The sequence below is a fragment of the Rhinopithecus bieti genome, unplaced genomic scaffold (assembly GCF_001698545.2).
Source record: "Rhinopithecus bieti isolate Rb0 unplaced genomic scaffold, ASM169854v2 scaffold_31940, whole genome shotgun sequence".
NCBI lineage: Eukaryota > Metazoa > Chordata > Mammalia > Primates > Cercopithecidae > Rhinopithecus > Rhinopithecus bieti.
Window position 1 is genome coordinate 198,837 of NW_016813570.1, and position 15,671 is coordinate 214,507.

The following is a 15,671-nucleotide window of genomic DNA, read 5'->3' on the forward strand; positions in this document are numbered from 1 at the left end:
AAAAAAAAAAAAATGTGTTGAATAAATGGATGAATGAGAAAAAAAGAACAAATTAATCAATGAACTCTTCAGTGCTGGGTAAAAAGCCTTCATGGTCCAGGCAGATTAATAATATGAATGTGTAAAATGCCTCATATAGTGAGAAAGAAGTTAGTGGGAATTACCGCAACTAACAGTGCATGCCAGACTCAAGACATTCAAATCCTGGTTTTACAAAACTGCCAACCAAATGAGAGACATTATTGGGGTTCTGGGGGCAGGGGGTTGGTTGGGGAGGTCTGGCCTTTCTGCCTGCATGTCAGTGACCTCTACCCCCGAGACTGCTGCTAGGTCTTGAGGACTGTCTTAAAGTTTCCACTGTGGCTTCATGGTCTAAGCATCCAAGCTTCTAATAGGCAGATTCAGTAGCATCTGAGAAATAATAAAAGATGCCATCATCAAAATTTTAAATTTTCTGCAAAAACTAGAACCCTATTAAAGCAATCACAAAACACTGATTCCTAGCTGTTAATTTCATTTTGTCCCCTCAGCAGCCTTTTTTTTTTGTGAGCTAATCAGGGCACATTTTCCCATAGCAAAGGTGAGGGCTTGAAGCTCAGCAACTCACCTGGGGATACAGGGTAAACTGAGTCAGGCCCAGAAGTAAGACCCAGCTCATTTGCCTTTGTAAGTAGAGTTAGGAGTTTAGTGCTTCATCCACTCACACTTAACACATACATGAACACGTTTAGTGGCCTCAAGGCAGCTTTGTATCTAAAGCTCTTACTGGCAGGTTTCATCAATTTTGTGCAAGTCAGTGGACAATCACTGTGCACCTGACTTTCATTCCTCTCTACAGACCAGTTGCTTCCAAGTTGGTACCAGGCAGGGAATAAACATAGTCATGTGGTTAAGAGTCTGGACTTTGGAGTCTGATATGGTTTGGCTGTGTCCCCACCCAAATCTCATCTTGAATTGTAGCTCCCATAATTCCCACATGTCATGGGAGGATCCAGGTGGGAGGTAATTGAATTATGGGGCAAGTCTTTTCTGCGCTGTTCTTGTGATAGTGAATGAGTCTCAGTAGATCTGATGGTTTTTAAAACGGGAGTTTCCCTGTCCAAGCTCTCTCTCTTTGCCTACTGCCATCCATGTAAGACGTGACTTGCTCCTCCTTGTCTTCTGCCATGATTGTGAGGCCTCCCCAGCCATGTGGAACTGTAAGTCGAGTAAACCTCTTTTTCTTCCCAGTCGTGGGTATCTCTTTATCAGCAGCATGAAAACGGACTAATACAGAGGCAGATGCTCATTCCTCCATACCCTGGCTCTGCCATTACTGGCCATGTGACCTTGAACTTGTACTTAAGTCCTCCAAGCCTGTAAGATGAGGAGACCTACTGCACTGGCATGTTAGGAGGTTGAAATGAAATACGGTGGCTGGGTGTGGTAGTTCATGCCTACAATCCCAGCACTTTGGGAGTCTGAGGCAGGAGGATTGCTTGAGCCCAAGCGTTTGAGACCAGCTTGGGCAACAGAGTAAGACCTCATCTCTACAAAAAAATTAAAAATTAGCCAGTTGTGGTGATATGCACCTGTAATCCCAGCTGTTCTGGAGACTGAGGTGGGAGCTTCGCTTGAACCCAGGAGGTGGAGGTTGCAGTGAGCCAAGGTGGTATTACTGCACCCCAGCCTGGGTGACAGAGCAAGACCCTGCCTCAAAAAAGGAAAAGGAAAAGAAATGAGATAAGGTGTATAGGTAAGTCAGCTTCGTGCCTGATAATGTAACAGAAGCTTAGCAATTAGTAGCTGTTGTTTTTGATATCACAGTACTGATACTCTTATTGCAAAAACTTCATGTTTGATGGTCGCCTGATGTCACTCTTTCCTAGTTCAGCAGAAAGAGGAAGCTCAGGCATAGAAGGCATTAATTCACTGACCATCAAACCCCTGCTGCATTTCAGTCAGTGGTTCTTCTAGAAACTACCTTTAAGTCTTTGTATCAGCATCTGTCCCTCCACCTCCTCCCTGGATCCCCAGTGAGGAGACCCATTTGCGTGCAGTCCCTGTCATCCAATCTCCACCTGCGGTGTTGGCAGCCTGGCCTCCATGCAGAGGGCTTTCTGTTGAAAGAGTTTGAACTTAACATTTTAAACACTGAACACTGAAATCAAATATAACAAGGTTTTGAAGCAAAACTATAAAGTATGGTTTTTCAGAGAAATTTCTGGATGATGGCTTCAAAGTACCTGGTAGATCCCACAGCATGGTATCTCTTTGAAGTACGGGCAGATTGGCTTTCAAAGCGACCAGCCCAAGGTCCTCATCTTTCCAGATGGAAAGGTTTTGAACGGCTTCCTCCAGGGAATGTTGCTCCTCAGTTTGTCTCCCCTCTGCCCCTGGGACAGATGGTTTAGATCACGTGAGCATTATAAGGGCCTAGGTTCATCCAGTGTGAGCAAATGCATTTGTTTCCTTTGCGAAGAAGCTGCCAGCCACACCGAATCTAGGCTGCTCTTTTATATATATTTTCTTTGCGGAGAGGGATTTTTTTTGTTTTATTTTTTAATTTTTTAAAAATAGAGTTGGGGGTCTCACTTTATTGCCCAGGCTGGTCTCAAATTCCTGGGCTCAAGCAATCCTCCCGCCTCTGCTTCCCAAACTGCCAAGATTATAGGCATGAGCCACTGCACCTGGCCTGTATATATTTCGCAAATACAATCATGGCATTTAAATTTCCATTAGTTTAAAAGAAGAAAAAGAAACCAAATTGAAACAGGAGGAATTATTGAAATTCAAATTTCTTTATCACAGGAAACATTATTTCTTAAAATAGCCATCAGTTTAATACATTATGAAATAAGAGGTTAGAGGTGCCATTTTTTAAAAACTCTGGTTTCCATTTGAGATGCATTTGGGTTGACTTTCTGGTGTGGAAAATGAGGCCACCCGCATTGCCTGCCCTCTCCGATTTTTGTTAGCTAAGCTAAGGGCTTAGGTTTATAGCATTGCATTCTGGTCCATCTCCCTAATGTGCATAAACGCCTAGTATTTATTCAAACTTTAAGTGGCTACAGCGCTTACCATTAGACCTTTGATCACAGCTTCTCCATGCCTCTATCTTTATTTTGATTTCCTCTTTCATTGGTCTGGATTTTGTCACCTGGGTGATATTTTCTGAGAAGAGCTCATGAATGCCATCTGTATTCCCTGGGTTTCTGGCTGTTTGAGATGGATGGTCTGTTACTTTCCAGTCTGGACCTCTTGGCTGGATACTTTATTCTCGAGTTAGACAGATGCTGCTCCATTGTCTTCCGGCATTGAGTGCTGCTGTTTGTCATTGGCTTTTGGGAACCAAACGTGTTTCAGGGATAGAGATGATTTTTCCAGGCAGCTGGCTATCCAGGGTCCTCCACTCCACCATTCCCTGCCACTTCTCTAGGGAATTTGTTTATTTGTAAGAAGGAGAGACAAGATTTAAACATAAAAGTAAATATATCATTTTTTTAAACTACAAAATTGGATGCATGCTAATACTAAATACTTCTTTTAAGAATAAAGAAGAAAAGGAAAGTCCTGGAAAGGCTCTCAGAGAGATCATTGTTAATAGTTGGGTGCTGGCTGGGCACGGTGGCTCACACCTGTAATCCAAGCACTTTGGGAGGCCAGGGCAGGTGGGTCACCTGAGATCAAGAGTCTTGAGGTCAAGAGTTCAAGACCAGCCTGGCCAACATGGTGAAACTCCATCTCTACTAAAAATACAAAAAATTACCCAGGTGTGGTAGTGTGTGCCTGTAAGCCCAGCTGCTCGGGAGGCTGAGGCAGGAGAATCGTTTGAACCCAGGAGGCAGAGGTTGTAGTGAGCCGAGATCGTGCCACTGTACTCCAGCCTGGGCAACAGAGCAAGACTCCATCTCAAAAAAAAAAAAAAAAAAAAAAAACAGTTAGGTGCCTATTTTCCAGACTTTTCTACGCATATATGCATACCTACATGTATAGAAATTAACAATGATTTTAAAATTAAGTTCATGTTATATGTACATTTTTCAACATGCTTCTTTTTACTTAAATGTGTATCTTGATATCTGCCCAAAGAAATGCAAAAGTAGAGCTACCTCATTCTTTGGAAGAGCTGCCTGGGGCTCAGTGAACACCTGCTGTATTAGTTATTTAATCCATCTCTCATTGATAACCATGTGGACCATTCTGTAATATAAAGGATGCCTCAACGATCTTTGTGTACTTAGGACTAAAGGATACATTCCCGGAAGGGCTAGGTCAGAGGGTATGCATATGATTCATTTCTAGTCAGTCATTTCTGTCATCTCTGCCTCCAAAATAGATCTCGAGGCCTCCTCCCTGTCCCCACCTCTACTGCCACCTTCCTCTTTCACCTGCAACTGCAGCAAAGCCGGTAGCCCTGTTTCCACCCTTGTCCCACCTCCTAAAATCCAGCTGGTATCCAAGAGCCATAGAGATCTTTTAAAAGCAGAAGTCAGGCCAGGCACAGTGGCTCACGCCCGTAATCCCAACACTCTGGGAGGCTGAGGTGGTTGGATCACTTCAGGTCAGAAGTTTGAGACCAGCCTGGCCAAAATGGTGAAACGATGTCTCTACTAAAAATACAAAAATCAGCCAGGCGTGGTGGCGGACACCTGTAATCCCAGCTACTTGGGAAGCTGAGGCAGGAGAATTGCTTGAACCTGGGAGGTGGAGGTTGCAGTGAGCCGAGATCCTGTCACTGCACTCCAGCCTGGGCAACAAGAGCGAAAATCCGTCTCAAAAAAATAAATTAATAAAAAATAAAAACAGAAATCAGATAACATTGTATCTCTGCTTAGAACCCTTCAGCAGCTTCTCATAGTGCATAGAACAAAATCCACACTTCCCTGAGGCCCACAAAGCCCTGTCCCCCGTGACCGCTGCCTCCCTCTAGGGAGCATATGCCCTCCAGCCGTTCCTGCCTCCTGGCGTTTGCCTCTGCTCTTCCTACCCCCAGACAGCCTTGTGTCCCAGACACTACCAGGTGGTTCTTCAGCACTCAGCCTTCCCTGACCACCATTCATCAGGGCCCCCTCAGGCCAGTCGCCCTGTCGCATCATCCAGACAAGGGCTTCCTTCATAGTCCTGGCCACCTCTGAAATGCCTCTGTTTATATTTATACATCGCCTGGCTGTCTCCTCCTGCCCCACACTGTATGCTCCTATAAGGCCAGAGGTTTGCCATCTTGCTTTCCACTGCTACCTCCGCTCTTAACAGAGCACCTAAGCACATGTGCATGCATGAAGCCTTAATGAATGGTGGTTGCCATATTGTCTTCCCCACTGGCTGGGCCATGACAGATGCAAGAGAGTCTGTCATGCGTGGATAATCTAGAAGGAGCAAGGAGGCGTGGCGGAGTGCAGAAGTCACAGCTATGCCACTTAATCACTGTGAGAGGTTGGACCAGCATAAAGGCTGGTCACAGTTCCTCAAATTTGGGGGTATCCCCACAATTCAATCACTCAAAATGTGGGGTTGCAACATAGTGAAGGTCATGAAGAGGCCAGAGGAAGTCTGCTCAGCTGACCATGGGTGCAAGGGTCCTAATGCCCCATCCAAATCCTTCCTGAAACTGGCCATCTTTGGTGGCTGCACTTGGTCTTAGACATCAGTGGGGACGATTCGGGGCCCTGGGACTGAGATTTCCGGGACAGTGACAGCAGTCTCCCAGCTAAGACTGTAATCCACAGTGACTGGGCAAGAGTAGGGGCTGCAGAGAGAGGGATGTACCCATTGTTTTCTCACCCAGCCTTGCCCCCACCCCAGCAGAACAGAACCTAAGTTGACCTCACTTGAGAATGGGAGTTGGGCCAAGCATAAGAGCCAATAGGCTATTTTGTTTTAACTGAATTCATGTTATCCCAGGGTTTTACTCTACCTATCTGTCTTACAGGGTTTTTCTGAGGATCAAAGGAGAAAAAGGGTTGAAAATGTTTTATAGAGTACAGAGCATTATTCTACTGTAAAGGATTACTAGTTTTACAGCTGCCGAAATTGCTGTTAAACAGCAGGTCACCTAGGAACTCGCGTTGCCCTCTGGAGGAGCAGTGAATCTGTTGCCCCTCCAACTGCCCACCACTGTCAGACTTCGAAGACATAAGCCATGACCTCAGTCTGGTTTGCATGAAGGTTGCATGAACCATCTCAATACACTCAATTAGGAGACCTGGTGTTATTTTTTTAAACACCAGCAGTGAATCCGCACTTGCTTTAATCGTTTCTCAACCTTGACATTTTGGCCGGATCATTTTTTGTTATGGGGCTGTCCTGGACATTCTGTTATGTTTAGCAGCATCCCTGGTGTCCATGTAATAGATGCCAATAGGACGACTCTCCCCAGGTTCTGATCAAAAATATCTCAAGTCACTACCGGATGTCCCCTGGAGTTGGGTGGGGGGACAAAATTACTCCCAGTTCAGACCTCTGCTTTAAAGCAATTCTGCAAAGTAGGGATTTGTTAATCTATTTTTATGGACGTCAAGATGCAAGTCAAAGGAGGTAAGTAACTTGCTAAGGGTCCTGTCACCGGTGTCACCTCCAAGGTACGTGAGGGCACTTTGCGTCTGCACACAGCCACCACCCAGTCATCAATGGAATCTATTCAGTCATTCAGCAGATATTGGTCGAGCACCTACTATGTGCCAGGCAGTGTTTTAGTTGCCCAGTAAATATCACTGGTATCTGGGTGTGGTGGCTCACACCTGTAGTCCTAGCTACACAAGAGGCTGAGGTGGGAGGCTCACTCGAGCCCAGGAGGTCGAGGCTGCAGTGAGTTGTGATCACACCACTGCAGTGGGCAACAGAGATAATTAATTAATTATATTAAATGTGTATCACCAATACTTGATATCAAGGGATGGAAGGGGAGAACTCTAAAAAGAGACAGCTGTATTTATTTCCTATTTGCTGCTGTAACAACTTGCTGTAAACTTGGTGGCTTAGTTCTGGAGGTCAGAAATCCAAAATCAGTTTCACTGGTCTAAAATCAAGGCATTGGCAGGACTGCATTCCTTCTGGAGGCTTGAGAGGAAAGCTCATTCCCTTGCCTTTTTCAGACTGTAGAGGCCACCTACATTCCTTGGCTTGTGGTCACGTCCTCCTGTTTCAAATCCAGCACTATAGCTCGCTCCTCCCTGACCTCTGCTTCCATTCTTACATATTCTCTATTTGACTTTGATCTTCCTGCTTCTCTCTCATAGGACCCCTGTGATTACATTGGACTCACCTGGATAATCCAGGCTCCTCTCCCCATCTGGAGATTCTTTACCTGATCACATCTTCAAAGTCCCTTTGACCTGTAAGGCAGCATCTCCACAGCTCCCAGGGGCTAGGATATGGACATCTTTGGGGACCATTTATCCAGCATACCACAGACTACCCTCTGGCCCCCAAAGATTCATCTCCATCCCACATGCAAAATCCATCCATCCCATCCCAAGTTTTCCAAAACTCTGAATCCATTACCGTATCAACTCAAGTCCAGAATATCATCTAAGTCTCATCAGCTCAAAAATCCAAAATCTCATCATCTAAATTGGTTATGGGTAAGACCCTGGGTATGACCTATCTTGGGGCAAATTTTTCTCATCTATAGATGAGTGAAAATAGAAAGCAAGTTATCTGTTCCCAAATACAATGGTGGATCAGGCATAGGATGACAATTAACAACATTCCTGTATGAGTCTGTTCTCACACTGCTAATAAAGACATACCTGAGAATGGGTAATTTATAAGGGAAAGAGGTTTAATGGACTCACAGTTCCACATGACTGGGGGGGGCCTCACAGTCATGGCAGAAGGCAAAGAAGGAGCAAAGTCACGGCTTACATGGTGGCAGGCAAGAGAGCTTGTGCAGGGGAACTCCCCTTTATAAAATCATCAGATCTCATGAGACTATTCTCTACCACGAGAACAGTATGGGGAAACTGCCCCCATGATTCAGTTATCTCCACCTGGCCCCGCCCTTGACACATGGGGATTATTACATTTCAAGGTGAGATTTGGGTGGGGACACAGTCAAATCATATCAAAATTCCCATTTAAAAGGAGGGCAAATAACAGGGAAAAAAGAGGAATCACCAAACCCAGGCAATTTTAAAGCCCAATGGGCAAACTCCTTTAGCTTTCAAGGCCTGGAAATAATTCTCTGTGGTTCGGGGCTCTGTTCTCTTGGCCCACAGCTCCATCCTTGGAGTCATTCTTCCTTTTTCAGGAAGAGCAGCCTGTGTTTGTAGATGAGCCATTTCATCAGCCAATTTCCTGCCTGTAGAATTCTGGGGAGTCTGACAACCTTCTTTCGTTCTGTTCTTTCTTTCTCCCATTCAGTCCAAGCTGGCAGTGTTTCTCCTAGTATGACATTCTCAAAAGTCATGTGGGACTCCCATGTATGTCTCTAGGATTTGCTCCTTTAGACAAGGGACTCCTCTGCAAATCTTTCCTGGAAAATCCCCCCTCTGTCCTGGCTTCCGCTGAGATGTCTAAGGGGATCCATGAGCCACATGTTTAATCTCCTGAAAGAGCCCTCCATACGACTGAATACTTTGCACTTTGCATCCTTCTGAGGTACAAGTAAAAAGGTTGTCCAGCCACACCTTTAGCTTTATCTCCATAGCATACTTTTCTGACAGTGAATCTCCTAATTTTAGAATCTTCTGCAATCTGGATAGGCTAAAAATCATCCAAATCGCCAAGTCCTGGTTCCCTTTTCCTTAACAGTTCTTCCCTCAGTCTGTCTCTTTCCTCTCACATTTTACTTTAAGCAGCAGGAGAAAAACAGACTGAATCTTCAGCACTTTGCTTGGAAATCTCCTGAGTTAAATATTCAAGTTCATCTCTTACATGTTCTGCTTTCCACAACACTGTAGGACACAATTCAGCTAAGATTCTACTGCTACATAACAGGATTCCCTGGGCTCCAGTTTTCAGTTACATGTTCATTTCCTGAGTCCTCACCAGTGGTGTCTGTAGCATCTATATTTCTATCATGGGTCTGTGTAGGATGATTTCTCTAAGATGGTAAAAGTGTTCTATATGGTGTTCCTCACTTCCTCCCAACCCCTCAGGAGTTCACAGGTTCCAGGGATTAGGACATGAACATCTTTGGGGAGCCCTTATTCAGCCTACTGCAATAACTGTTATGTTTATTGGTCAATTATCAAAACTTTATTGATTGCTTCTCATTTTTTTAGAGCTACATTGGATAGATACTATACAGGCTACAAGGGGTAGTATAGCTAGGCTGACCAAACATACTGGTTTGCCCAAACAGAGTCTCACTATGTTGCTCAGGCTGGTCTTGAACTCCTGGTCTCAAGTAGTCCTTTTGCCTCGGCCTCCCAAAGTGATGGGATTACAAACATGAGCCACTGTCCCAGCTCCGTTTATACTTTTTTTTGTCCCAGTGTAAATATAATAGTGCTCGCTTTCTCTCTGAAATATCTTGGTTTGGGTGATTCATGTCCTGGTCCCTCTAAGTATAGATCTTAATGCTTAGCCGTAAGGAATCTACAATTTCATGTAGACAAAAGAAACATGAAAAAAATCGTCAAGCAGTTGTAGTTAAGTGCTAAATAGTATGACATTTAGATGCTGCTCAACACCCTACAATATGCAGGACAGCCCCCAACAACTACCGGCCAGACATTTTACCATCTGGGATTTGAGGGTCATTTGGAGGCCTTTGGGAGTTCATAGTCAAAGCGTGGTCCCTGGACCAGCAGTATCAGGATCACCTTATTAGAAATGCACATGCTCAGGCCCCATCCCAGACCCGCTGAATCAGTGGGTGGGACTCCACAATCTGTTTGAACAAGCCCCAGATTTTAACAAGCCATATTGTCTGTTTCTCTCTCCCTCTCCTTCACATGTTCACTCCCCCCCACCCCACCTTCTCCCAGCATCTCCAGGATACAAACACCACAGTTAATATTAACAACACTGCTCTGTCCAGGGAGTTGCTCATTTTCCCCTGCCCTTTGTTTTCTCATCTTCAAAGCAGTGACAACACAAGGGTTGAGATAATGTTGTTAAATGTTAGTTTGGGGAGAATAATTCTTTGGTTCAAATGATCTATTTTCAAATAAGTTTTCTCAAGGTACCATATTTGTCTCTCATCTCTTCTGGGCTTTTTGCAGGAGCTGAGAAAAAGCCTGGAACTTAGTGTAAATCTACAAAGGAAACAAAAGGATTGTTCCAGCGATGAGTATGACTCTATCGAGGAAGACATACTCTCTGAGCCTGAGCCAGAGGACCTGGCGCTGATGGGCCATCCCAGAGATGACTGCCCTCCTTCCAGTGGGGTTTCAACACAGAAAGATGTTCCTGGGGAACAGGAGACAGAAGGACGCTCTGCCCCTGGCCCAGACACCCTCGTGGTGCTGGAATTTAACCCAGCTTCCAAAAGTGAGCTCTGTCTTGTGTATCATTTCTTTGCCATTGGTGTCTCTGCATCTAATAGCAGGACTTAAACTTCCAGTGGTCCTTTGAATTCCACTTTGGTTAGAGTGTCCCACAGGCCAGGGAGGTATATCAGTCAGGTCTCTGTTGATTGCAAGATGCAGAGCTTCCCAAAGGCTTCCTCAGGGCCCTGAAATTCCAGATGGTAAATTCCTGGCAGATAGTTGGAGGTGTCTGTTCTGTACGTTGTAAGATGTTTTGCAGCATCTACATACCAGTTGGCTAATACACAGTAGCTTAAGCTGAGGGACTATTTATTGACTTGAGTAACTGAAAGGTTCTGAGATGTAGCAAGACTCATTTTCTCCCCTCTCCCTCTTCCTCTTCCTTTCCCTCTGCGTCTCCATCTCTCTCCCATCTCCTCTCTTCCCACTCCCTTTTCCCTTCTGGCCTCTTCCCTCTCTCTTCTCCCATCTCCGTCACCCTCTTGCTCTCCTCCTCCTTCTCTGCTTTCCTGTGTCTTGCTTCCATTCTTAGTAGACTATCCAACATACAAAGGCAGAATTGCCTTTAAATATGACACTGACTTTGCAACCTCTCAGAAAGTGAATTTTTCTTTCCCCAAAGGCCCCAGCAAAAGTCCCAGACCTGGTTCTCCAACCCACACAGGGTCACATGCTGTCTCGGCTTGGATCACCGTGGCTCTGATTGGCCAGGTCCAGCCAATAGGACTAAGGGGTGTGGTTATCACCACCCAGCCCCTTGATAGTGCAGTAAAGCTCTTATCTCCAGAAGAAACTCAAGGTGAACCTGAAGGAGGGAGGATGCTGGCACACACAGGGTCACATGCTGTCTCTGATTGGATCACTGTGGCTCTGATTGGCCAGGTCTAACCAATAGGACTAAGGGGTGTGGTTATCACCACCCAGTCACACGATAGTACAGTAAAGCCCTCATTTCCAAAAGAAACTCAAGGTGAACCTGAAGGAGGGAGGATGCTGACACACAGAAACAGCAGCATCCAATGGAGGAGGTTTGTGAAGAAAGATCTTGGAAAGTAGAATGAGCAAAACGATTGGTGAGGGGCAGGGAGGAGAGAGGAGGACTTGGGAGGTGAAGAGAGGCCTACTTGCAACTGTCTCCATCCTCTGTTCCTAAGCTTTGACTCGGGCTGGTCTGGCCTCTGCCTGCACCTCTGTCTCCTATTCATGTGCACTCTCAAAGCTGGGTGTGCCAAGAGAAGACAATCTTTTCTGAACCATGGTAAACCTAAGGAAAGAGAAATGAGGGAATGTTTGGAATCAGACACTATGTCAGTTTGTGAGGGTTGCCATGACTAAGTACCACAGACTGGTGGCTTAAACAGCAGGAATTTACTGTCTCATAGTTCTGGAGACTGGAAGCCTGAGATCAAGAGTCATTTTCTTCTGAGGCCACAAAAAAGTGGCTTGTAGATGGCCATCTTCTCCCTGTGTCTTCCCGTGATCTTCCCTCTGTGTGTATCTGTGTCCTAATCTCCTCTTCTTGGGAGAAGTTATATTGGATTAGAGCCCACCTATTTGACCTTGTTTTTACTTAATTACCTCTTTAAAGACCTTGTGCCCAAATACAGTCAGGGGTACTGGCAGCTAGGATTTCAATGTATGAATTTGGAGGGGGCCGGGCACAGTGACTCATGTCTGTAATCCCAACAGTTTTGGCAGCCAAGGCGGGAGGATCAGTTGAGTTCCAGATCAGCCTGGGAAACATGGCAAGACCCCATCTCTACAAAAAATTTTTTTAAAAAATTACCCAGACGTAGTAGTGCATACCTTTAGTCCTAGCCACTTGAGAGGCTGAGGCAGGAGGATCACTTAAATCTAAGAGGTTGAGGCTGCAATGAGCCATGATTGTGCCACTGCACTCCAGCCTGGGTGACAGAGTGAGACCCTCTCAAAAAAAAAAAAAGAGAGTTTGAAGGGGACACAGTTCAGCTCTGGAAAATCCACACCCAATAATGGACATCTCCAGAGAAGACATTTGTCCATCAGACATGCTGTCACCATGTTTGTTCTCACCCCAGACCCTGCTTGGGCTGTTCCCTCTGCCCAGATGACCGCAGTCCCTTTCCTCTCCACTCAGAACCCTGAAACCTGGCTCTCTGCTTTTCCCTCCAGACTGTACTCAGATGTTGCTTCTTGCACAAAGCCTTCTTCACACTCCCACCACATCCACTTAGGCCAGCTCTCCCCTGTGCTCCCGTAGCGTCATCATGGCGCCGGGTTCACTGGCCCCAGTTGTCTTTCTCTCCACCCACCACACCTCCCCATCCACCAGCCTATAGGCACAGGCCGGCTCTTACCCTCCGCTTCCCCAGCATGTAGCACATGCCTGGCACATTGCAGCCCCTCAGGGAACCTTTGCCAAAGGAATAAAGGTGTTAGGCGCACCTGCGGGAGCAGCAAGTGGTCAGGGCAGTGTTAATAATGGTCCCATGTGGGACCCACTGGGCCTGCAGATGGCATGGCTGCAGGGGAGACGGGGAGCGAGGGGACGGAGCTCTGAAGAGGTGACTGAGTCTCCACCCTGGAAAAGCAGGGGACCTGACAGTCATTCCTGGGTGTGAAGGGCCAGGCCACAGAACAGTTGATGCCAGGTACAGTTCAAGTGATACTGGGGCATAAAGTGAAAAGAGAGAATTTGAATTTCTTGACATTGTGCATGTTTTGTTTTGTTGGTTTTTTCTGAGATAAGGTCTTGCCCTGTCACCCAGGCCTAAGTGCAGTGGCACGATCATAACTCACTGTAGCCTCAAATTCCTGGGAGGCTCCTGGAACAGCCTCCAGAGTAGCTGGGACTACAAGCACGTGCTAACACACCTGACTTTTTTTTTTGTAGGAGGTGGGGACGGAGTCTTGCTCTGTCCCCCAGGCTGGAGTCCAGTGGCACAATCTCAGGTCACTGCAACCTCCACTTTCTGGGTTCAAGCAGTTCTCATGCCTCAGCCTCCCAAGTAGCTGGGATTACAGGCGACTGCCACCATGCCCAGCTAATTTTTGTATTTTTAGTAGAGATGGGGTTTCACCATGTTGACCAGGCTGGTCTCAAACTCCTGACTTCAGGTGGTCCACCTGTCTTGGCCTCCTAAAGTGCTGGAATTACAGGCGTGAGCCACTGTGCCCAGCCTATTTTTTTCTTTTTTTTTTTTTTTTTTTTTTTTTTTAGAGACAGGGTCTCACTATGTTACCTAGGCTGGTCTTTAACTCCTGGGCTCAAGCAATTCCCCCACCACGGCTTCCCAAAGCACCAGGATTACAGGTGTGAGCTACTGCCTGGCCGCCTAGCCAAGAAACATTAAAATTTGAAAACCTGTGCATGTCCTAAAATCTTTTATGTACTTACCAAAATGTGGTGCTGGGCACACCATGGCTCTCAGCAAACTTGTTTCATCGCCTGCATTATTCACATCTCTAATCCCAAACTACACAGAGTAGTTCCATAGACATTTGTTGAATGAGTAAGTGAATGAATAATGAACAAACGCCTGAACAGAATGCCCAACTTGCTTGCGCTCAGTGTCTTACATGAAACATTTGTTTTCCTACAGGTCATAAAAGGGAAAGGAATTTGTCTGCAAAGCGGAAGGACAATGCTGAGGTTTTCATTCCCACCAAACCTGAGCCAAACCTAACTTCCCAAGCCCCTGCTATGTTCCCAGACCAGGAGAGGATATGCTCCAGTAAGAGTTCTGGGGGCCCCTGAGCAGGGGAGCAGGGCTGGGGCTGGGTCACTCTCTGGGGTGCCGTGATGGGAGGCCGCACTTCATTACCCTCCTTGCAGAGGGCTGAGCTGCCCTTTAGCAAATGTATTAGTCAGGGGTCTGCAGAGCAACAGAATGGAAAGGATGTGAAGGGAGAGTGAGAGAGAGAGCTTAGGATAAGGAACTGGCTCATGCAGCTGTGGAGGAGCGAGTCCTCTAGTTCAGGGGCCACCATGCGGGAGGAGCCTATGTCGGAGGTGAAGTCCAAGGCAGTTGACTGGAGAAGTCGCCCTCACTTGGGGGAGGGCTGGTCTTTTTGTTTGATTCAAGCCGTCACCTGATTGGCCAAGGCCCACTCACATGGTGGAGGGCAATCTGCCTTACTCTCCTGATGAATATGTTAATGTCATCCAAAAATGCTCTTTCAGAAACACTCAGAATAATCTTTGACCAGTTATCTGGGTTCCCTGTGGCCCAGTCAAGTCAACGCATAGAAGTAACCATGAGAGCGACTTTCTGATTCTACCACTAAGATGTGGTTATCATTGAAAATTTCTTATATTTTTTATTTTTTACTCTTAAGTGAACTTGCTTACTTCAGATGAGCAATAATATGTGCAAATGGTATACAGTTTTGAAGGTACGAAAGAGTTGATGGTGAAAAGACCAACTTTGTCTATGTTCTAATGACATGAGAGGTTACATTTATTTACTACTTAGGATGAGCCAGCCACTATTATAAGCTTTTACTTCTATCATCTCATATAATCCTTATAAATAGCCTTTAAGGTAGGTTCTGCAATTGTCCCTATTTCACAGATGAGGAACTGAGGCACACAGCAGGCAAGTGGCAGCTGAGGCTTTGTAGCAGGGGCTGCCATGTTGGTTTACATTTCAACAAGATTCCTCTGGCTGCCATGTGGAGCCTGGCCTATAGGGAGCTGGGGAGGATACGAGGTGACCAAGGAAGAGACCAGGTGGTTCAAGATGTAGAGGGTGGGAGCTCAGTCTTGATGTTACCAGGGGATGGATCCAGACAGTCACTGGGCTTGCTAGGGAGCCAGTTGTAGGTATGAGATTAGTTGTGACTTTCTATCCTAAACAACCTAGGGTAAGAACCTGGGTGTTGGGGAGCCTGCAGTGATGGGGGGCCATGGCTTGTCATGTGGCTGAGTGCTATGGTTTGAATATTTGCCCCCTCCAAGACTCATGTTGAAATTTAATCCCTAATGTGGCAGTATTGAGAGGTGGGCCCTTCAAGAGGTGAAGAGGTCATGAAGCTTGTCCAGTGGATTAATGCATTCATGGGTTAGTGGATTAAAGGGTTATCATGGGAGTGGAACTGGTGGCTTTATAGGACGAGGAAGAGAGACCTGAGCTAGCACACTCATCCCCTCACCATGCACTGCCTCGGGACTCTGCAGAATCCCCACCAGCAAGAAGGCCCTCATCAGAGGCAGCACCCTTGACCTTGGACTTCTCGGCTTCTATAAGAAAGAAATTCCTTTCCTTTTGGTAT

At 46.1% G+C, this 15,671-nt stretch overlaps 1 protein-coding gene across 8 annotated transcripts in view; it reads left to right on the plus strand.

Moving 5' to 3' along the window:
- Positions 1 to 15,671, plus strand: part of KATNIP (katanin interacting protein) — a 242,530-nt gene that overhangs the window by 124,791 nt on the left and 102,068 nt on the right. For all 8 annotated transcript variants that reach the window (XM_017848639.1, XM_017848640.1, XM_017848643.1 and 5 more), the window contains 2 exons: positions 10,152 to 10,419; positions 14,000 to 14,131. In XM_017848639.1, the coding sequence (XP_017704128.1) occupies positions 10,152 to 10,419; positions 14,000 to 14,131 (400 nt within the window). The remainder of the gene's footprint in view (positions 1 to 10,151; positions 10,420 to 13,999; positions 14,132 to 15,671) is intronic.